The 23371-nt window shown below is 44.3% G+C and overlaps 1 protein-coding gene across 1 annotated transcript in view; it reads right to left on the reverse strand.

Annotated features, from left to right (window-relative positions):
- Positions 1 to 15248, reverse strand: part of LOC138442206 (epididymis-specific alpha-mannosidase-like) — a 45773-nt gene extending 30525 nt beyond the window's left edge. Inside the window, exons 1-3 of the mRNA XM_069593267.1 lie at positions 15111 to 15248; positions 13504 to 13650; positions 9309 to 9414 (exon numbers count right to left, since the gene is read on the reverse strand). Coding sequence (XP_069449368.1) covers positions 9309 to 9414; positions 13504 to 13650; positions 15111 to 15248 — 391 coding nt within the window. The remainder of the gene's footprint in view (positions 1 to 9308; positions 9415 to 13503; positions 13651 to 15110) is intronic.
- Positions 15249 to 23371: the final 8123 nt, after the last annotated feature.

Genomic DNA, 23371 nt, shown 5'->3' on the forward strand with positions numbered 1-23371 from the left:
ACAGATACTCCAGTCTTGGAAGACCCAGACAAAATCTTGCACACACAGAGGCCTCCAGGAAAGGAGCAGTAACCCTACAGGATGCTGAGCCAAACTACCTTTTAATGTTGGAGGTTCTCCTGAGGAGGCCTGGGTCAGCCGGGGTTCACCTCAGAGGCAGAGGCACTGACAGCCACGGTCCTGGAAGGTCTCCCTTGCTGTAAATCCTCTTGGAGGTCACCATTAACCCTACCATAGACCCTGTAGACTGCAGTGCTTGGTCACTTCAGGCCAAACAACTATCAGGAAGGGAATGCAACCCTACTCATCAGCAAATAATTGGATTGAAGCTTTACTGAGCAAAGATCTGCCCCCTGGAGCAAGATCCAGTTTTCCCCACTGTCAGTCCCTGCCATCAGGCACCTTACCCAAGCCTCTTGGCCTCTTTCATCAGAAGACAGACAGAAAAAGCAAGAAGAGCCGCAGTTCCACAGTGGCTAGAACAAAAACCACATTACAGAAAGTTAATCAGGATGAAAAGGAAGAAAGATATGTCCCAGAATAAGGGAGAAGATAAAACCTCAGAAAGACAACTAAATGAAGTGGAGATAGGCATCCTTCCAGAAAAAGAATTCATAATAATGATAGTGAAGATGATGCAGGATCTTGGGGAAATAATGGAGAAGAGGCAAGAAATGTTTACCAAATACCTAGAAGAACTAAAGAACAAACAGTGATGAATAATACACTAGAATAATCGCAGAATAACTGAGGAAGAAGAATGGGAAAATGACCTGGAGGACAGGATGGTGGAAAACACTACCACAGAACAGAATATAGAAAAATGAATGAAAATAAATGAAGGTAGCTTAAGACACCTCTGGGACATGATTAAATGCAGCAAAATTTGCATTATAGGGGTCCCAGAAGGAGACAAGAGAGAGTCCCAGGAAGGATAAACCCAAAGAGGAGCACACCAAGATACATGGTAATCAAACTGACAAAAATTAAAGACAAAGATAAAATATTAAAAGCAACAAGGGAAAAACAACAAACAACATATCAGGAAACTCCCATCAGGCTATCAGCTGATTTCTCAACAGAAACTCTGCAAGCCAGAAGGGAATGGAATGATACATTTAAAGTGATGAATGGGAAGAAACTACAACCAAGAATACTCTACCAGCAAGACTCTCCTTCAGATTTGATGGAGAAATTGAAAGATTTCCAGACAAGCAAAAGTGAAGAGAATTTAGCACCATCAAACCAGCTGGTTTTTTTAATTGGAGGCTAATTACTTTACAATATTACAGTGGTTTTGTCATATATTCACATGAATCAGCCATGGGTGTACATGTGTTCCCCATCCTGAGCCCCCCATCCACTTCCCTCCCCATCCCATCCCTCTGGGTCATCCCAGTGCACCAGCCCTGAGCACCCTGTCTCATGCATCAAACCTGGACTGGTGATCTGTCTCACATATGATAATATACATGATTTAGCGCTATTCTCTCAAACCATCCCAGCCTTGCCTTCTCCCACAGAGTCCAAAAGACTGTTTTATACACCTGCATCTCTTTTGTTGTCTTGCATATAGAGTTGTCATTACCACCTTTCTAAATTCCATATATATGTATTAGTATACTGTATTAGTGTTTTCCTTTCTGACTTACTTCACTCTGTATAATAGACTCATTTCATGCACCTCATTAGAACTGATTCAAATGTATTCTTTTTAATGGCTGAGTGCTACTCCATTGTGCATATGTACCACAGCTTTCTTATCCATTCATCTGTTGATGGACATCTAGGTTCCTTCCATGTCCTGGCTGTTATAAACAGTGCAGCAATGAACATTGGGGTACACGTGTCTCTTTCAATTCTGGTTTCCTTGGTGTGTATGCCCAGCACTGGGTTTGCTGGGTCATATGGCAGTTCTATTTCCAGTTTTTTAAGGAATCTTCACACTGTTCTCCATAGTGGCGTTCCCAAAAACAGTGTAAGAGGGTTCCCTTTTCTCCATACCCTCTCTAGCATTTATTGTTTGTAGATTTTTTGATAGCAGCCATTCTGACTGGCGTGAAATGGTACCTCATTGTGGTTTTGATTTGCATTTCTCTGATAATGTGTGATGTTGAGCATCGTTTCATGTGTTTCTAAGCCATCTGTATGTCTTCTTTGGAGAAATGTCTGTTTAATTTTTTGGTGCATTTCTTGATTGGGTCGTTTATTTTCCTAGAATTAAGCTGCAGGAGTTGCTTGTATATTTTTGAAATTAGTTGTTTGTCAGTTGCTTCATTTGCTACTATTTTCCCCCATTCTGAAGGTTGTCTTTTCACCTTGCTTATAGTTTCCTTCGTTGTGCAAAAGCTTTTAAGTTTAATTAGTTCCTATTTGTTAATTTTTGTTTTTATTTCCACTACTCTGGGAGATGGGTCGTAGAGGATCCTGCTGTGATTTATGTCGGAGAGTGTTTTGCCTATGTTTTCCTCCTGGAATGTTATTGTTTCTGGTCTCACATTTAGATCTTTAATCCATTTTTAGTTTATTTTTGTGTATAGTGTTAGAAAGTATTCTAGTTTCATTCTTTTACAAGTGGTTGACCAGTTTTCCCAGCACCACTTGTTAAAGAGATTGTCTTTTCTCCATTGTATATTCTTGCTTCCTTTGTCAAAGATAAGGTGTCCATAGGTGCGTGGCTTTATCTCTGGGCTTTCTATTTTGTTCTATTGATCTATGTTTCTGTCTTCGTGGCAGTGCCATACTGTCTTGCTTACTGTATCTTTGTAGTATAGCCTGAAGTCAGGCAGGTTGATTCCTCCAGTTCTATTCTTCTCTCTCAAGATTGCTTTGGCTATTCAAGCCTTTTTGTATTTCCGTACAAATTGTGAAATTTTTTGTTCTAGTTCTCTGAAAAATACTATCGGTAGCTTGATAGGGATTGCATTGAATCTATAGATTGCTTTGGGTAGTATACTCATTTTCACTATATTGATTCTGCCAATCCATGAACATGGTATATTTTGCCATCTATTTGAGTCATCTTTGATTTCTTTCATCAGTGTTTTATAGTTTTCTATATATAGATCTTTTGTTTCTTTAGGTAGATATATTCCTAAGTATTTTATTCTTGTCGTTGCAATGGTGAATGGAATACTTTCTTTAATTTCTCTTTCTGTTTTCTCATTGGTAGTGAATAGGAATGCAAGGGATTTCTGTGTGTTGATTTTATATCCTGAAACTTTACTATATTCATTGATTAGCTCTAGCAATTTTCTGGTGGAGTTTTTCAGGTTTTCTATGTAGAGGATCATGTCATCTGTAAACAGTAAGAGGTTTGCTTCTTATTTTCCAATCTGGATTCCTTTTATTTCTTTGTCTGCTCTGATTGCTGTGGCCAAAACTTCCAAAACTATGTTGAGTAGTAGTGGTGAGAGTGGGCACCCTTGTCTTGTTCCTGACTTTAAGGGAAATGCTTTCAATTTTTCACCATTGAGGATAATGTTTGCTATGGGATTGTCATATATAGCTTTTATTATGTTGAGGTATGTTCCCTCTATTCCTGCTTTCTGGAGGGTTTTTACTCATAAGTGGATGTTGAATTTTGTCAAGGGCTTTCTCTGCATCCATTGAGATAATCATATGGTTTTTATCTTTCAATTTGTTGATGTGGTGTATTACGTTGATTGATTTGTGGATATTGAGGAATCCTTGCATCCCTAGCATAAAGCTCACCTGGTCATGATGTATGATCTTTTTAATGTGTTGTTGGATTCTGCTTGCTTTTGTTAAGGATTTGTGCATCTATGTTCATTGGTGATACTGGCCTGCAGTTTTCATTTTTTGTGGCATCGTTGTCTGGTTTTGCTATTAGGATGATGGTGGTCTCATAGAAAAGCTTGGAAGTTTACCTTCCTCTGAAGTTTTCTGGAAGAGTCTGACTGGGATAGGTGTTAGCTCTTCTCTAAATTTTTGGTAGAATTCAGCTGTGAAGCAGCCTGGTCCTGGGTTTTTGTTGGCTGGATGATTTCTGATTACAGTTTCGATTTCTATGCTTGTGCTGGGTCTATTAAGATTTTCTATTTCTTCCTGGTTCAGTTTTGGAAAGTTGTACTTTTCTACGAATTTTTCCATTTCTTTGATGTTGTCCATTTTATTGTCATATAGTTGCTGATAGTAGTCTCTTAGGATCCTTTGTATTTCTGTGTTGTCTGTTGTGATCTCTCCATTTTCATTTCTAATTTTGTTGATTTGATTCATCTCCCTTTGTTTCGTGATGAGTCTGGCTAATGGTATGTCAATTTTCTTTATCATCTCAAAAGCCAGCCTTTAGCTTTGTTGATTTTTGCTATGGTCTTTTTTGTTTCTTTTGCATTTATTTCTGCCCTAATTTTTAAGATTTCTTTACTTCTACTAATCCTGGAGTTCTTCACTTCTTCCTTTTCTAGTTGCTTTCAGTGTCGAGTTAGGTTATTTATTTGATTTTTTTTCTTGTTTCTTGAGGTAAGCCTGCATTGCTATGAGCCTTCCCCTTAGCACTGCTTTTACAGAGTCCCATAGGTTTCGGGTTGTTGTGTTTTCATTTTCCTTCGTTTCTATGCATATTTTGATTTCTTTTTTTATTTCTTCTGTGATTTGTTGGTTATTCAGCAGAGTGTTGTTCAGCCTTCATATATTGGAATTTTTAATAGTTTTTCTCCTGTAATTGACATCTAATCTTATTGCATTGTAGTCAGAAAAGATGCTTGGAATGATTTCTTTCTTTTTTTTTTTTTTTAATCTACCAAGACTAGATTTATGGCCCAGGATGTGATCTATCCTGGAGAAGTTTCCATGTGTGCTTGAGAAAAAGGGAAAATTCGTTGTTTTTGGGTGAAATGTCCTATAGATATCAATTAAGTCTAACTGATCCATTGTATCATGTAAAGTTTGTGTTTCCTTGTTAAATTTTCTGTTTAGTTCATCTATGCATAGGCATGAGTGGGATATTAAAGTCTCCCACTCTTGTTGTGTTATTGTTAATTTCCCCTTAGCATTTGCCTTACTCCTATGTTGGGTACATATATATTTATAATTGTTATATCTTCTTCTTGGATTGATTCTTTGATCATTATATAGTGTCCTTCTTTGCCTCTTTTCACAGCCTTTATTTTAAAGTCTATTTTATCTGATATGAGTATTGCTACTCCTCCTTTCTTTTAGTCTCTATTTGCATGGAATATCTTTTTCCAGCCCTTCACTTTCCATCTGTATGTGTCCTTTGTTTTGAGGTGGATCTCTTCTGGACAACATATATAGGGGTCTTCTTTTTGTATCCATTCAGCCAGGCTTTGTCTTTTGGTAGAGTCATTCAACCCATTTACATTTAAGGTAATTATTGATAAGTATGATCCCTTTGCCATTTACTTTGTTGTTTTGGATTCGAGTTAAACACCCTTTCTGTGTTTCCTTTCTAGAGAAGACCCTTTAGCATTTGTTGGAGAGCTCAACCAAACCAGCTTTACAGCAAATGCCAAAGGAAATTCTCTAGGCAGGAAACACAAGGGAAGAAAAAGATCTACAGAAAATAAACCCAAAACAATTAAGAAAATGGTAATTGGATCAAACATATTGATAATCATCTCAAATGTAAATGCATGAAAAACACCAACCTCCACTTACCAGGTCAATCTGCTTAACCCACGTAAATAATTTGCTCCTATTTTATATTTTTAGGTTAATCATGTTCCCAGAATCATTTGTAATTGTAATTATCTTTTATTTTCTCTCTGGCTATTGATTGTGAAAACTGATAAGATATTTTACCTTTGTGATTATGTAACTTACTCAATACTATTGTGTCACGATTATTCAACAGAATTATTATAGAACTCTATATCACCAAAACTACCATTTAATAGAAAAATCTGTAATTACTTTTTAAACTGCAGATATGTATCAGAATTTTCCTGGAATTTTTTTTAATACAAATGACCAATATTGCTTTTTTTCCTCCAGAGCTCGAGATATGTTTCTAATGAACTATCATAGTTAAAAACAACTGGACTATATGATGATCTTTTAATTTATTTAGTTTGTTTCACTTTTGCTATTTAATATTCAGTGCTCCCATTTAATTTAATTTTTGTTTTCCAATTTCTTCATCTTTTTTCTTCTTTTCCACCCTTTATTCAATTGTAGTAGCAATGCTATTGTGTGTATATATATATACATATAAAATATGCATAACATATACTTATACATCTTAGAATATTCATGAGTTTCTGCCTAAATAAAAAATGTATGACATTTTGATTTCAGTTGTTTGACTAAGTATGAATAGAATGCTAGATTTTTAATTTAAAAAATAGATATGCAACAAACAAGAAAGGTGTGCTGGACAGCACACCTTCACTTAATACTTCATAATAACCTATAATAAAAAATCATTTCAAGAATAATATGTGTGTATGTACACCTGAATCACATTGCTCTGCACGTAAAACACTGTAAGTCAACCATACCTCAATAAGAAACATAATAAGGAAAAAGTAAATAACTTTGTTAAAAAAGACTGAGACCATCTCCTGCTGGCAGCATGATTAATGTAAATTTCAGCAGCATTTTTGCCTCATATTCAACTTCCAAGAATGGGGTTTTGTAAGTCTCCCCATCTCCAGGACTGCGACGAGGACTGAAGGAAGGAAGTGTATGCCTTGTTCTTAGAAAAGGAGGTTGTCATGAGATGAAGTCAGGGCCCATGCTTTGAGGGTTCCAGGAGCCTGACAGTGTTGGAAATGGAGCCTCAGAGAATCCCCTGGGAAGGATCGAGAGGTTCACAGCCCTTCCTGCCCCAGTGATGGGAACCTGTCTTAGCTTAGATTCTGGCTCCTCTGGTCTGGCTTGCAAGGTCAGCTGTGTGATGTTCAAGAAGGTGAGACTGGCTGAGACCAGAGACGAGGAATGGTCATTCTGTACATACCGGGAGGAAGACAGCTCAGTGCCCTTTCCCTCCCTCTATGCCCACCAGCCCTGCTCTGGTCAAATCCTGGACTGAGCCCTGGGGACCCAGACAAGAATCAGACACCAGTCACTGCCAGAAGCAAACTGTAGGTCACCATGAAGAGGGGAGGTGCTTGAGCACTGTGGCCCCAGTGGAAGGTTCCTGGACATGAGACTCCATAGGTGCGTCTGGCTGGAAACAACAAGAGACCTTGTTCTGAACCACAGGAGGCCTTGTCTTAGGGGCAGATCTGGGAAGCAGGGAGCAGAAGGAACAGGAGGAAGACAGGAGGTGAGGCCTGAGGCCGCATTTTGCAGACGGGGGAGTTTATATGGTCAAACATAAAGATTCCCATGAGCTTATCACTTACATCTAGAAATAAGGCAGTAGAAACTCAGAAGGAAGCAAGCACAGATTAAAGAGTTGAAAGGAGAGACGGTAAGAAAATCCAAAGAGAGTGCCAGGTGCCATCGTGATGTCCTGCACAGGGTCCGGCTTTAGGGGAGTGACAGTGGACTAGAGCCCAGCCCACACTGCAGTCAACCTGGCTCTCCCAATGACACTTTGTACTTCTTGTAGCTTCCACCTTAGTGTCTCTTCTGCGAAAGAGACTGAGAGCCTGATGCCCTCTGGACACCCTGCCTTCTCGGGTGAGTGAAGTGATGCCTGTGAAAAACACCTGTTAAGTAGAGGAGAATGTGCCCTTCGTGACAGAATATGTGGCGATGGAGGTTGTGAAGGTGATGGTGGTGCGACAGTGGTGGTGTTAGTAATGCATGTGGAAGAGACGATGGTGGTGGTAGTGGTGGTATTGACGGTAGCTGTGTTGGTGATGATGGCTGTGATGACAGTGGTTGTGGTGTTGACAGGGATAATGATGATGCAAATGGAGTTGGTGGTGATGATGATGGTAGTGAGGATGGTATAGGCGGTGGTAATGATTATCAGTTTCCTGTTAACGCTGTTGGCATGGATGATGGCAGTTGTCCAGTGGTGGTACAGTTAGCCCTGGAGGTTTTGGTGGTGCTGCTGGAAGCGATGGTGCCGGAAGAGGTTGGAGTGTTAGAGGTCACCATGAAGGTGATAGTGCTGGTGATTCTGGTGGTGCTTGTGGTGGTGGAGATAGTGTTGTTGGTGGCAGAGGGGGAAATGTCAGCGGTAGACGAGCTGCTGTTGGTTTTCATGGTGGTGAAGGTGGTGAGATTTGGGTAATAGTAGAGGTGTTGGTGTTGTGATGGTGTGGATGTAACCGTTGAGAGAGTTCTTGTATGCACTGGTGTTAGAAGTGGTATTGATGTTGGAGGTGAAATCAGAAATGGGGAAATGGGAAATGAATACATTTTCAATAGGTTTCCCATATTTTTCTACCTTTGCTTCTTTTTTTTTTTTTGGTCCTCCTTCTCTACAAGAATGGTGTTTAAAAAAATTAATACGCTTTTAATTTTGATGGTGGTAGGAATGCAAATAGTGATAAAGAATGTGGTGGTTTTGGAAGAGGTACATGATGGGTAGGCTGTGGTAATGGTGGTAATTTTGGTGTTGCTGTTGGAGGTGTTGGTGTTAGAAGTGATGCAATGATGGGCTGAGGTGTTAGTGGCGATGATGGTGGTGCTGGAGGATTCATTATGGACTTGGAGGCAGTGGTATTGGAGGTGGTACAGGTGGAGATAGTGGTGGTGACATTGGTAATGGTGGTGGTGGTGGTGATGGTGCTGATGTGGGAGGTGTTGGTATTATAGATTATGCGATGACATGCCAAGATGTTAGTGGTGGTGATGGTGGTGTTGGGGCATTCATAACAGACTTGCAGGTGGTGGTGTTGGAGGTGATACAGGTGCGAGTATTGCTGGTGGCAGTTGTAACGGTGGCAATGGCAGTGGTGTTGGAGGTGTTGGTATTGGCTGAACAGTTGGCGGGTGAGGTGATGGCAGAGATGGCATCTGACCCTTATTGATCATTGATTAGAGACCCACATGCTGTACTCAATGTGATCTATTTGAATTATTTCTATTTAAACTTTATAACACCCCTTTGAGATAGATCATACATCATTATCAAATATTTTTATACAGGAGGCAGCTGAGGCTTATTGAGGCTGCCTCACTTGCCCAGTTTCACAGTGTTGGGAGTTAGCAGAGTCAGGAACCAGCCAGGCTGGCTCATCTAAAAGCCACACCCTCATCCCCTGTACTCAGGCACACATGGACACATGTCAGTAATCACACTGTTGACTGGTGACAGTCTCCTGCTGAGGGCGGAAGACAGAGCCCAGGACCAGGGCTCAGACACCCAGTCCCAGCCCCGAGGGAGGCCACAGGGACTCTGGTCTGGGGAAGAATAATCAAACCTGTGAGCTGGAGGATCTGGTCATCAAAGTGGGTCACGGCCTCGTCGTGCATGACCTGGCCTCCGAGGACAAACTCCAGGCGACCTTCAGCCACAAGCTGGCGGACCTTGGCATGGTTGGCAGAGAAAAACGCCACGTTACACCTCCCAGGCTGAACCGTTTTTCTTTGCTGATCTCATGCTAGTGCATCTCCCGGTCCTTCCTTCAGACTCCTCAGCCTCATTTCTTCTGCAAATATCAGGACACTGTCTGTCCTGGTCAGCCCTGTGTCCGGCTATCAGAACAGCACCTGGCTATGGCTAATGCTTCATCAAGCATGTATACAGGTACATATGTTCACAACTTTTGTTTTGAAATAATTTCAAGGTTATGAAAGCATTGCAAGGATTGTAAAAAACACTCCCCTCCCATAAATCTTTCCACAGATTGTTGTTTTTCAGTTGATCAGTCATCTCTGACTCTTTATAACCCCATGGACTGAAGCACTGCAGGCTTCCCTGTCATTCACTATCTCCCAGAGTTTGCTCAGTTGGATGTCCACTGAGTTGGTGACGCCGTTTAAGCTCCTTATCCTCTGTCATCCCCTTCTCCTCCTGCCTTCAATCTTACCACGCATGAAGGTCTTTTCCAATGAGTTGGCTCTTCTCATCAGGTGGCCAAAAATTGGAGTTTCAGCTTCCCCCAATTATCTCACTGTTAATATTGTTTACCCATTTCCTTAACACGATTTATTTATTTAAATCCAAGATATGGTTTACTTAAACCAATTGAGAACAAACGTTAGCAGCTTCATGTCTCTAATTCCATAGTTCACTATGTGTTGAGCAAGAAGATCATTATAGCACTTATATAATCACCTAAATCAGGAATTCAATCATGCTACCAATGATTAGCGCACATTGACATTCTAGGAATCAGTGAACTAAAATGGACTGGATTGGGTGAATATAACTCAGATGACCATTATATCTACTACTGCGGGCAGGAATCCCTCAGAAGAAATGGAGTAGCCATCGTGGTCAACAAAAGAGTCCGAAATGCAGTACTTGAATGCAGTCTCAAAAACAACAGAATGATCTCTGTTCGTCTCCAAGGCAAACCATTCAATATCACAGTTATCCAAGTTTATGTCCCAACCAGTAATGCTAAAGAAGCTGAAGTTGAACGGTTCTCTGAAGACCTACAAGACGTTTTAGAACTAACACCCAAAAAAGATGTCCTTTTCATTATAGGGGACTGGAATGCAAAAGTAGGAAGTCAAGAAACACCTGGAGTAACAGGTAAATTTGGCCTTGGAATACGGAATGAAGCAGGGCAAAGGCTAATAGAGTTTTGCCAAGAAAATGCACTGGTCATAGCAAACACCCTCTTCCAACAACACCAGAGAAGACTCTACACATGGACATCACCAGATGATCAACACCAAAATCAGATTCATTACATCCTTTGCAGCCAAAGATGGAGAAGCTCTATACAGTAAACAAAAACAAGACCAGGAGCTGACTGTGGCTCAGATCATGATCTCCTTATTACCAAATTCAGACTTAAATCGAAGAAAGTGGGGAAAACCGCTAGACCATTCAGGTATGACCTAAATCAAATCCCTTATGATTATACAGTGGAAGTGAGAAATAGATTTAAGGGTCTAGATCTGATAGAGTGCCTCATGAACTACGGAATGAAGTTGTACATTGTACAGGAGGCAGGGATCAAGACCATCCCCGTGGAAAAGAAATGCAAAAAAGCAAAATGGCTGTCTGAGGAGGCCTTACAAATAGCTGTGAAAGGAAGAGAAGCAAAAGAGAAAAGGAAAGATATAAGTATCTGAATGCAGAGTTCCAAAGAATAGCAAGAAGAGATAAGAAAGCCTTCTTCAGCGATCAATGCAAAGAAATAGAGGAAAACAACAGAATGGCAAAGACTAGAGATCTCTTCAAGAAAATGAGAGATACCAAGGGAATATTTCATGCAAAGATGGGCTCCATAAAGGACAGAAATGGTATGGACCTAACAGAAGCAGAAGATATTAAGAGGTGGCAAGAATACACAGAAGAACTGTACAAAAAAGATCTTCCTGACCAAGATAATTACAATGGTATGTTCACTCACCTAGAGCCAGGCATCCTGGAATGTGAAGTCAGATGGGCCTTAGGAAGCATCGCTATGAACAAAGCTAGTGGAGGTGATAGAATTCCAGTTGAGCTATTTCAAATCCTGAAAGATGATGCTGTGAATGTCCTTCACTCAGTATGCCAGCAAATTTGGAAAACTCAGCAGTGGCCACAGGACTGGAAAAGGTCCGTTTTCATTCCAATGCCAAAGAAAGGCAATGCCAAAGAATTGCTCAAACTACTACACAATTGCACTCATCTCACATGCTAGTAAAGTAATGCTCAAAATTCTTCAAGCCAGCCTTCAGCAATACGTGAACCGTGAACTTCCTGATGTTCAAGCTGGTTATAGAAAAGGCAGAGGAATCAGAGATCAAATTGACAACATCCACTGGATCATGGAAAAAGCAAGGGAGTTCCAAAAAAAACATTTATTTCTGCCTTATTGATTATGCCAAAGCCTTTGACTGTGTGGATCACAATAAACTGTGGAAAATTCTGAAAGAGATGGAAATACCAGACCACCGGACCTGCCTCTTGAGAAACGTATATGCAAGTCAGGAAGCAACAGTTAGAACTGGACATGGAACAGACTGGTTCCAAATAGGAAAAGGAGTACGTCAAAACTGTATATTGTCACCCTGCTTATTTAACTTCTATGCAGAGTACATCATGAGAAATCCTGGGCTGAAGGAAGCACAAGCTGGAATCAAGATTGCCGGGAGAAATATCCATAACCTCAGATATGCAGATGACACCACCCTTATGGCAGAAGTGAAGAGGAACTAAAGAGCCTCTTGATGAAAGTGAAAGAGGAGAGTGAAGAACTTGGCTTAAAGCTCAACATTCAGAAAACGAAGATCATGGCATCCAGTCCCATCACTTCATGGCAAACAGATGGGGAAACAGTGGAAACAGTGTCAGACTTTATTGTTTGGGGCTCCAAAATCACTGCAGATGGTGATTGTAGCCACGAAATTAAAAGACGCTTACTCCTTGGAAGAAAAGTTATGACGAAAATAGACAGCATATTCAAAAGCAGAGACATTACTTTGCCAACAATGGTCCATGTAGTCAAGGCTATGGTTTTTCCAGTGGTCATGTATGGATGTGAGAGTTGGACTGTGAAGAAAGCTGAGTGCCAAAGAATTGATGCTTTTGAACTGTGGTGTTGGAGAAGACCTTGAGAGTCCCTTGGACTACAAGGAGATCTAACCAGTTGATTCTAAAGGAAATCAGTCCTGGGATTTCTTCGAAGGGAATGATGCTAAAGCTGAAACTCCAGTACTTTGGCCACCTCATGCAAAGAGTTGACTCTTTGGAAAAGACTGTGATGCTGAGAGGGATTAAGGCTAGGAGGAGAAGGGGACGACAGAGGATGAGATGGCTGGATGGCATCACTGACTCTATGGACTTGAGTGTGAGTGAACTCCAGGAGTTGGTGATGGACAGGGAGGCCTGGCGTGCTGCAATTCATGGGGTCACAAAGAGTCGGACACAACTGAGTGACTGAACTGAACTGATGCTACCAATGAATTCACATGCAGCTGAAGAGGTCAGTCCCAATCTTGATGACACAGAGAGGGGGAGAGGACCTGGCCCTAGACTGTCCCTCCCAGGACCATGGCCTCTGACCCGCTGTGATACAGAGTTGATCAGAAGGTTAATCCACAGGGACTCCTGCACATCTGGATGGTCACTGGCTACAGTGTACGTGGGAGCCACACAGATTCATAAATGAAGTCAGAGGGTGTAGACACAGGGTCACCCTGGTGTGGCCAGGGTCAGAGGTGACCCCATTCACACCAGCTAGTGCCCGGCTGGGCTGCCAGAGCTGCAACTTTTCGGGAGGCACCAGCAAGGTAGGATCATACACGAACTTGTCCCCTGGGCATGGGGTTGAACACAAACCTGTACTAAATGGACCCTGGGCATAGCTCAGCGCAATTGGGGCCTCCTGGTCTATGCAGCCCTGGCCTGGTCACACAGAGCATAACCCAGGAGCTTCCTGCAGGGTTGTCCCTGGGACCTCCAGGGCATCTGCTCTCAGCTGCCTGGTGAGGACCCCCTGAGGGCAGCATTACCTGGCTTTTCTGCCCGTCCGAGGCAATGCCATCCCACCACAGCCGGAAATACTCCTGCTCCACAACGATGAACCTGCGCTTCTTCTCAAGGGTCAGTTCTTCCACCACGGAGTTGTAGACATTGGTGACATAAACCTGCATGCTCTCCTGGGGTGGGGAGGGGGAGAGACTGTCACTCCAGATCCGTTGGGGAAACCACAGGGCATGGACCAGGGACCGAGGAGGAACGTCCAGGGAGACACGGTGTCTGGGGGCCACTGGCACTCCCACCAAGCCTGTCCAGGCCCTGCAATCAGCTCCCCCTTCTCCTCAAACAAGGGAGCACATTGTTCAGTCTGTGATGGACACATGGTGAGCCCTACACTGAGAGAAGTATCCGGGTGGACAACCTTTGATGGGAGCCTGCCCCTGAGGAGAGTCATGAGGAGACAGACACTCTACGTGGTAGAGGGATGTGACAGCCCAGCCAAGGCCCTGGGCCAGCCCAGAGGGGTGTGCTGACCACTCCTGCCTTGGAGCACAGACCAATTGACAACAGGGCCCAAGGAGTGAGATCCAGGAACCCTGATGGGCCTTCTTGGGATGAAATGATGGGGAAGTGTGTGTCAAGGGCTGAGGCTGAGAGAAGCTGACCCTGCGAGTCATCTCTCTGAATCTATCTCCTCTCCAGAGGCTGGGAGCCCCCATGATGGAGCTGAGCATGCTCCCATCTGGGTCAGGCTGGCTCACTGTGGTGCCCAGAGATGTTAATAAAGGAATGCAAGGAGCCCTGGGAGGGGTTAGCTGGCAAGACAGCAATGTCTGTGACTTGGGCAGCACACCATCCCGGGCCTCAGTGTCTCTTCTCTAAACTGGGGGTGATGAGCATGCCTCCCCACATGTCAGCAGTTCCACATGTAGGTGGGTGACCACCCACAGAGGCTGCCCAGTGAGCTGGAACGAGACTCAACCCTCAGCCTCAGTGCCTCTTGCTGCCCAACTCCCTTTAAAATGAGCGACTCACTTATTAACATCTCATGGAAAGTATTGTATCCATGATCACAGAGTGGTCCTATTCATTTATTTCCTTCCTCCTTCCAGAAAGAGCTTGTGCAGGTCTGGGTATTCATTTCAGTTACCTGCCCCAGAAACTTATAAAAATCAGTCTCTCCCTCTTTTCCTCTGCCCTGGTTCATTCATTCACTCAGTGGAATTTCAAAGGACACCTTCCACACGCTGCGGCTGGGGACACATTCTCACCCCTGCCCACAGCCAGTCTACCTTAGTTGCTCTGTCGTGTCCGAATCTTTGTGACCCCATGGACTATAGCCCACCACACTCCTCTGTCCTTGGGATTCTCCAGGGAAGAATACTGATGTGGGTTACCATTTCCTTCTTCAGGGGGTCTTCCTGACCCAGGGATCGAACCTGGGTCTCCTGCATTGTAGGCAGATTCTTTACTATCTTAGCCACCAGGAAAGCCAACATCCAGTCCATAGCCAAGTACAGGTGGGCCCAAGGCCAAGTTCCCTGACAGCAGAGACCCAGGACACAAACCCACTCTGGAGTCCAGATGGAATAAGGACCGCAGCTTCAAGAGGTGTGCAGGGGTCACTCAGGGCACCTACCTGTACGGTGTGCAGCCAGCCCACGTCCATGTGGCTGTGGGGAACCACAAATACCCTCAGTTGGGGCTCAGAAAGAGCCCCCAGGGGCCACATCAGGCCCAACTGCAGGAGCAGAGGTAGCCAGCCCTGTGGCTCCATCTCCTTGGCCAGCTCAGGGGCTGGAGGACGTCTGCCTGCCTGCAGGGTCCGCCCTCCTGCCAGCTGACTGGGCCACACCCTTTGGTGGATGCAGTGGAAAGGAAACCAGGAGTGACACCCACACAGATGCTGTCACTAAGCAGTGCAGGCAGGTGGCAGTCGCTCACTGCCTTGCAGCGCTCTGCTCCCATCTGCGGTTTCCTGACTATCTGCCTTTAGACAAACCCCAAATGCCGCCTCCCCTGGGGGGGACTGCCAGCTTCCCTCTGGCCTAGCCTGGCTCTCCTCACCCCTGTCCTCTTGCCTTTCCCTTAGGCCTCTCCCAGTATTTCCCACTGGGCATCTTGCCCATCCCTTTCCACAACCCACTGGACTGACTCCTTTACACTGCCTTGCAAATCATAACTCTCAGTGCGGGGCCTGGCACCCCCAGGAAGCCTTCCCTGATACACTCTCCTTCACATGATACCCCCAGTCTGAGCCTTGCAATAGGAATTGCAGTTGCTCTTTTAAGGAGGAAAGTTGGCTTTCACAAATAGGACCTGACAACCCGAGTTTGCACAGCTAGTGTAGGAGCAGAAGGCCTGAAATTTTCAGAATTAGGTTTGGATCAGGGATAGTGACCGTGGCAAGATGCCTAAGCTGTCTGCATCTCAGCAGTCCATCTGTAAAGTGGGATGCCCATAGATGTGCTGGAGACCCAAGAGGGAATGCACAAGAGATGACAATAGCGGTGTATCCTTCCTGGAGGATGCCTGGCAAAGGGTGCAGCCTACAGGGGTCAGAGTGTTGCCTGGAGGTCTCTAACACTGACTTAGGAGCAGGGGTCTGGGAATGGGCTCCTCTCTCTGACCTCCAAATGCCTGAATGGCTCTTCCTATTGCTTCCAGACCTGTGACTCACTCTCCCTTCTGGCCACCTTGTCCACTCCCCCGGCAAATACAACTGGAGAGCACAGTCTCCTGGCAGCTCTCCATCCTCTCTGTCCCATCCTGTCCCTGGTATGCACCTGACCTGACTTGATCTTGACTTCCTCCTATTGAGTACAGGATCTGCATCTTCTCCCTTTGAAGCTGGTGATCTTGTGACTGTCTAGGAACCAACAGAATGGAGAAAAGATGGCCTGTGTGACTTGGAGGTTGTCAGAAGTGGCAAGACACAGTTTGCCTTGGTCCCTGGTGGGCTCATGTGTGGATCCCGGCGCGCCCAGCTGCGGGGAGCCCTAACCAGGCCCTGTGGAAGGAGACATGCAGCAGCCCTAGGAGCCCTACAGAGAGAGGGGCAGGCCAGCCCCGCTGCTCCAGCCCCTGCCCCACGCGCCTGCACCCATGTGGAGATGCTGTCCACATCCCACAGGTGTCTACCATCGTCCCTTCCACCAGGCCTGTGCATTAGCTGTTCTTGTAGATCATGCGGGATGTGGAAGATACTCATGTCCCTACCTACCATCCATCTCCTTTCACCTCCAGTGTGCACCTGTGCTGGTATGATGCTGACCCGGTGGTACCCAGAGCCTCTTTCCTGAGGGCCTGACCCTTGGTCAGCATGCCTTTTGAGCCACAGCCCCTACCTGTCCATTCAGCATCCAGATGAAGAATAGAAGACCAGAGATGCCCATGTGAACTCCAAACCGAGTCTTCTCAGCCTCCTTGTACTCAGCCGACCTGACCTACCTCCTCACATGGTCTGGGTCAGTTTTCCCCACTACACTGCTGACTCTTGTCTGCTGGCCTTTTGACAGGAGTAACCCATAGGGACCAGGCCAGCAAGAACTTCTCCCATGGTGGAAGCATCCCCACTTTGAATGCCCAGACCTCTGAACTGGCAGTGTCCAGAGTCGTGTATATGAGATTCCAATTCCCAAGTAGGTCCCTGCAAGTGATGACAAATGGGCCCCACCTGTTTCCTTCCCACATATTCTACCTCTTGGGAACACCTGGCTGTGGTCGTTGGTTTGGGGTATACATGCCTCCTAGAGGGCAGTGCCCCGGTGTCACAGGTGCCATCTCCAAGCTCCTGCTCAACAGAACCTCCACTGGTTGCTCCATTTCTCTCTCAGTCTGGCAGTTCACAATCGGACCAGTAGTCCTCATGGTTGTGTGCCCACTGCCACACCTCCTTACTAAAATCCACACCACTAACTGGCACCCTTTACCTCCTAACCCATTCATCCCTGATTCCTTCTCAGAGGCCAGTGTGAGGGTCACCCATGTCATCTGTTCATCTACTTTGCCCCTAAGAGTCCTGGTTCCTTGTAACCATCTCCATAGCCCAGAGTGGGCTTGCTGCCCCTTTTGTCTTGAAACGTCACAGTAATTTATTGACTTTCCTTCTGACAACTACGTTCAGACACCTTACTTCTGATTCTCGCATCGTATTACCTCAAGTGCCACCGTGGAGCCACTTCTGTAATCTTGTGTCTACCATCAGCCCTGGTCTACAGCCCAGCCCTGTGTCTGAGCTTGTTGGTGATACTGGTGCTCAGTTTGTGGAAGGTCCTCTGGGCCTCTGACCTCACCAACCACCACCATCCAGCCTATTCCTACATCCCTGCATCTTTAATCCTCCCTCCTCCACCTGTCATGGCAGAGTTGGCATCTCTTTTTCACTCAGTGTAGACCAACCCTGTCCTCCTTCCAAGTACTCTGCAAGCTGTTAACGTGCCTCCTGCTATTAAATCCTTTGTGATTGGTGTTTAATCTGCCATAACAGGATAACAGAGAAAGGACATAAACAGCAGATGTATCTTATCTTGCAGATCTGAAGATTGCAAGGCTATGAGTCAGGGCAGCTTCTATGTCAGCCTCAGGGGCTCACTGTTCTTCACCATGAGTTGGCATTTCACTGCAGGGACAGGCTACAGCGCAAGAGCAAGTCTTTCTGGAACAGGCTCTGTCACGCCCAGTTTGAATAGGCTACTTGATGTTCTGTGATTCATGACCTTGTTTCCTGGAAGCAAATCGTCAAGCAAATGGGATGGTTCTGCATGTGTTTTGGCCGCTCCAGTGAGATCACCAGGAACTCCATATTGAATCCAACCTGGTGAGGAGAACGCAGGGTGCGATACTTCCCCTGCAGCAAAGTCAACTTGTTCCCACCTGTGGGCCTGTGGCCTGCGAGCTCCTCTTGATTGGGCACAGCGGCTTGTGAGAGTGTGAAGCATGACTTGTGTGGGTGTTCTAGACAAAGAACAGCCCAGCCCTCCTTTGTGCTGCGTGGGAGCTTATGGAGTGGACACACGAGCACCGTTCTCATGCATTCTTTGTGGCATTAGCATTCTCTGTCCACTTTGCTAAGTGAAATGTCTTGGGGAGTTCAAACTTGTCTTGATGAGCAGACTGCCTGGAGCTGCACTAGTGCCAAGCGCCTCCTCACAGCGGCAGGGACCCAGTATCCTCTAGCTTCTAACCTTCCACAGCTCCTGTGTCTGCCCTCTGGGAACTGACCCTCAGCCTGCACCTCAGACCCTCTAGGACTCATCCCCCCTGCCTTTCTGGCCTGTTTACAATGAGAGCGTTTTAAAAATGTACCAATTTAGAAATTTATTCCATCTAAGGATCCATCATCTCCCATTGACAAATACTATCTCAATAGCAATTCAAACCAATAAGAGGCAAGAGGCGTCCCTACAAGGGAGTGCAAAGTATATTGCCTTCACAAGCTCTAGAAAACAGCCTAAGAAAGTAAAGGCCTTCATTGCTTAGCAGATGCAATGAAGGTTGAGATGACACAGGCCTTTATAGAATGGGACCCTGTATGACAAATTTCCCTGAGAGCCGACACAGCCAAGAGACTACTTGGAAACCCAGTTTGTCTGACCGGCTGGAAGCTGTACCCCATATTATGTGTACATTCTGGACTGCAGAGACCAAGCTCTCAAAATAGAAACAGGACACCTAGCAGTTCAAGTACAACATATACATCTCAAAGGCACAGGGAGATAAATTCAAGTTCCTCCCAGAAGGGCTTTTGTTCCTTTAAGGTCAGAATTCTGAGGAGATATTTTATCAAGACAACTTTCTCTAACTGCATACACAAAATTCAAAATGTGCTTTGGAGTATCAACAGAGCTCCATCTTGGGTGAGTTCTCAATTAAGTGAGTACTTGCAAGTATAAGTCCTGCACCTATATAAACCCTGGGTTGGGGTGTAAGCTGAAGGCTGGCAACCTGTCATCCCTCTTCCTTTTAATTTGAAAGGTTTATTTCCCATTTTAAAGTTGGCTAGTCAGGATAAAATCATACTGATAGCTGAGTGATAGGCCAAGGTGCTACTTGTGAGCATAACTTCTCTCGGTGTCACCCTAGAGTTGTTCAACTCTTACATTTCTCAGTTTCTCCCTCCTGCAGTCTATAACCACGGTGAATGTTGAGAGCATTGGGTGTCCAACTTTTTCTGCGGGTCCCTGTGAAAGATTTAAATCTTAGGCAGGCAGTCCCTTTAAGGTGGAGATGAACATTCTCTCTCATGCTTTCCTTAATCCTTGTTCAATAATGTATCTTGCCTGAGAACTGGCCTTTCCTTAGGTCCAGAACTAATGACCACAGACCACAAGGTCTTACTCATGGAAATGCTTTTCTTAGGCTCCATGTTAATAATTATAATTGTAACAGATTTTGCCTGGGAACCTGTTTCTCAAGACTTGTACCCCTGATTACACAGCAATAGTATATCTTGCCCAGAGACATTGCCCAGAACCCATTCTCCCTGGCCAATCTTGTGCCAAAGTTATCTTAGGATGTATGCCTTGGGAAAGGCTCTGGTGGAACTCTTACAACCTTGAGGTATTTTTTTTTTTATCAATTCTCAGCAGCAAGTTGAGAAGTATATAAGGTCCTGCTTAAACTTGTGAGGCAGGTACTCTTTCTACCCCCTTATGGTGTCTATGTCAGAAGCTTTCTCTATCCTGTCACTCTAAGTAAAACTTTGCACACAAAGCTCTGAGTGACTGACTATCTTTGGTTCCAGAGTTAAACCTTCTCCTTCAGAGACCACAAATCTGGTGGTGCCATTCACTGTAACCTATTATCTGCACAAGCAAATTTTAAATTAATAAATGAGTCTCTCTATGGGACCACTTGCACTTATCTCACATGCTAGTAAAGTAATGCTCAAAATTCTCCAAGCCAGGCTTCAGCAATACGTGAACCGTGAACTTCCTGATGTTCAAGCTGGTTTTAGAAAAGGCAGAGGAACCAGAGATCAAATTGCCAACATCCGCTGGAGCATGGAAAAAGCAAGAGAGTTCCAGAAAAACATCTATTTCTGCTTTATTGACTATGCCAAAGCCTTTGACTGTGCGGGTCATAATAAACTGTGGAAAATTCTGAAAGAGATGGGAATACCAGACCACCTGACCTGCCTCTTGAGAAATCTGTGTGCAGGTCAGGAAGCAACAGTTAGAACTGGACATGGAACAACAGACTGGTTCCAAATAGGAAAAGGTGTACGTCAAGGCTGTATCTTGTCACCTTGCTTATTTAACTTCTGTGCAGAGTACATCATGAGAAATGCTGGACTGGAAGAAACACAAGCTGGAATCAAGATTGCCGGGAGAAATATTAATAACCTCTGACATGCAGATGACACCACCCTTATGGCAGAAAGTGAAGAGGAGCTAAAAAGCCTCTTGATGAAAGTGAAAGAGGAGAGTGAAAATGTTGGCTTAAAGCTCAACATTCAGAAAACGAAAATTATGGCATCCAGTCCCATCACTTCATGGGAAATAGATGGGGAAACAGTAGAAACAGTGTCAGACTTTATTTTGGGGGGCTCCAAAATCACTGCAGATGGTGACTGCAGCCATGAAATTAAAAGACACTCCTTGGAAGAAAAGTTATGACCAACCTAGATAGTATATTCAAAAGCAGGGACATTACTTTGCTGACTAAGGTCCGTCTAGTCAAGGCTATGGTTTTTCCTGTGGTTATGTATGGATGTGAGAGTTGGACTGTGAAGAAGGCTGAGTGCTGATGCTTTTGAACTGTGGTGTTGGAGAAGACTCTTGAGAGTCCCTTGGACTGCAAGGAGATCCAACCAGTCCATTCTGAACGAGATCAACCCTGGGATTTCTTTGGAGGGAATGATGCTAAAGCTGAAACTCCAGTACTTTGGCCGCCTCATGCGAAGAGTTGACTCATTGGAAAAAAACTCTGATGCTGGGAGGGATTGGGGGCAGGAGGAGAAGGGGACGACCGAGGATGGGATGGCTGGATGGCATCACGGACTCGGTGGACATGAGTCTAAGTGAACTCCAGGAGATGGTGATGGACAGGGAAGGCCAGGCGTGCTGCGATTCATGGGGTCACAAAGAGTCAGACACAACTGAGCGACTGAACTGAACTGAACTGATGGGACCACTACCCAGTATGTGGACTTGCCTCCAACACTCCCACAAGTTTCTTGGCTGCCTGAGAAAGCTGTCATCAGTTGGAAGATTTGTTTCATTTCTTTGAAGCTGGGAGCTCTCATTTGGTATCTATAATTTTTTCCAACAAATTCTATGAAAGTAGCTGAATATAGGAAACACATCATCTCAGCCTCCTATTTAATCACTGAATCCAAACTACCCCAGTGTCTCTCAACTGAGCAAAAATTCTTGTAACTTTAATCCTTGTAAATTTTAATTTACATTTTAATTGCATTTTAATCCCTGTAAATTCCAGGGTAACCCAGGGATCTTTTCTTGAAGTTAAATCCAAGGAAAGCCTACTCCTCAAAGTTCGTTTATCCACCGCCAAGTAATACTTAGCAATGTCACCAATTATAGAAGATCCAGGGCACAGAAGGCTTCCCCTTTTTTCATCCTGAGTTCTCCTAACGTGCACCAATGGTGGATAGCTTGATCCTTGTAGTACTGAAATAGCAGTCAATTTTTTTTTCTTTACAGTTAACTTTTAAGATAAGACCACCTGAGGCTACAGATGATCCTTTTCAGGCATCTTTAACTCCTTGGTCAAAGGCCAAACTATAGGCTGTAGTTAAAGAATTCCTTAAAACCAGGATCTTCAAGTTTCTGTAAATGGACAACTTCCTCAGATGAGTAAATATATTTTAAAAGTAGAAAATAAGATGAGAGGCAACTGATCTGACTAAACTCATGATCACAGCTGATATTCAGAACCTGGTAGAAATTGTTTTAGGCCATCTCTCATTAATTAAAATAGAACTATATATCTAGAAGGAAAAAAATGGAGATTGAGAATGATGTAGTTGAAGGGCACATGTTTCTAGATATTATAAAATGTATTCATAAATTTGTCAATCTAATTAATTCTGGTATGACAGACAGTTCATATGCCTACTTCTTAGTTTTTATTAGAAATTAAGGTTTCTAAAAGTTCAGAATTCTAACTAATGTATTTAATTAGGACTACTGGAAATAACAGAAGAAACAACTTTGCAAGGAAAGAAGGATGTGTCCTTGGCTAAGAAAAGTTATGAGATATGGGGATGTGATTTTGCTAAAAATAAAAACAAACAAAAGCCCCTCCTCCCCCTGCAAGTATTTGTCTCAGGATGAAACAGAGAAGGAGAGATCACAGCATGCAGAACAGGGGGTAAGAAACTCACTATGAGTGGTCAAGCTGGCTAAAATTAAGTGAATTTGCACAGGTGCAGGAGGGCCTAAACGAGCTATCCCACGTTGAAGGTCAGGAAGGGCGGCAGTGAAGAGATACCCCTCATCCAAGGTAAGGAGCACTGGCTGTGCTTTGCTGGAGCAGCTGTGAAGAGATACCCCATGCCCAAGGCAAGAGAAACCCAAGTAAGAGGGTAAGTGTTGCAAGAGGGCATCAGAGGGCAGACACACTGAAACCATACTCACAGAAAACTAGTCAATCTAATCACATTAGGACCACAGCCTTGTCTAGCTCAATGAAACTAAGCCATGCCCTGTGGGCCCACCCAAGATGGGCGGGTCATGGTGGAGAGGCCTGACAGAATGTGGTCCACTGGAGAAGGGATGGGAAACCACTTCAGTATTCTTGCCTTGAGAACCCCATGAACAGTATGAAAAGGCAAAATGATAGGATACCGAAAGAGGAACTCCCCAGGTCAGTAGGTGCCCAATTTGCTACTGGAGATCAGTGGAGAAATAACTCCAGAAAGAATGAAGGGATGGA

This window comes from Ovis canadensis, chromosome 6, assembly GCF_042477335.2.
Source record: "Ovis canadensis isolate MfBH-ARS-UI-01 breed Bighorn chromosome 6, ARS-UI_OviCan_v2, whole genome shotgun sequence".
NCBI classification, from domain to species: domain Eukaryota; kingdom Metazoa; phylum Chordata; class Mammalia; order Artiodactyla; family Bovidae; genus Ovis; species Ovis canadensis.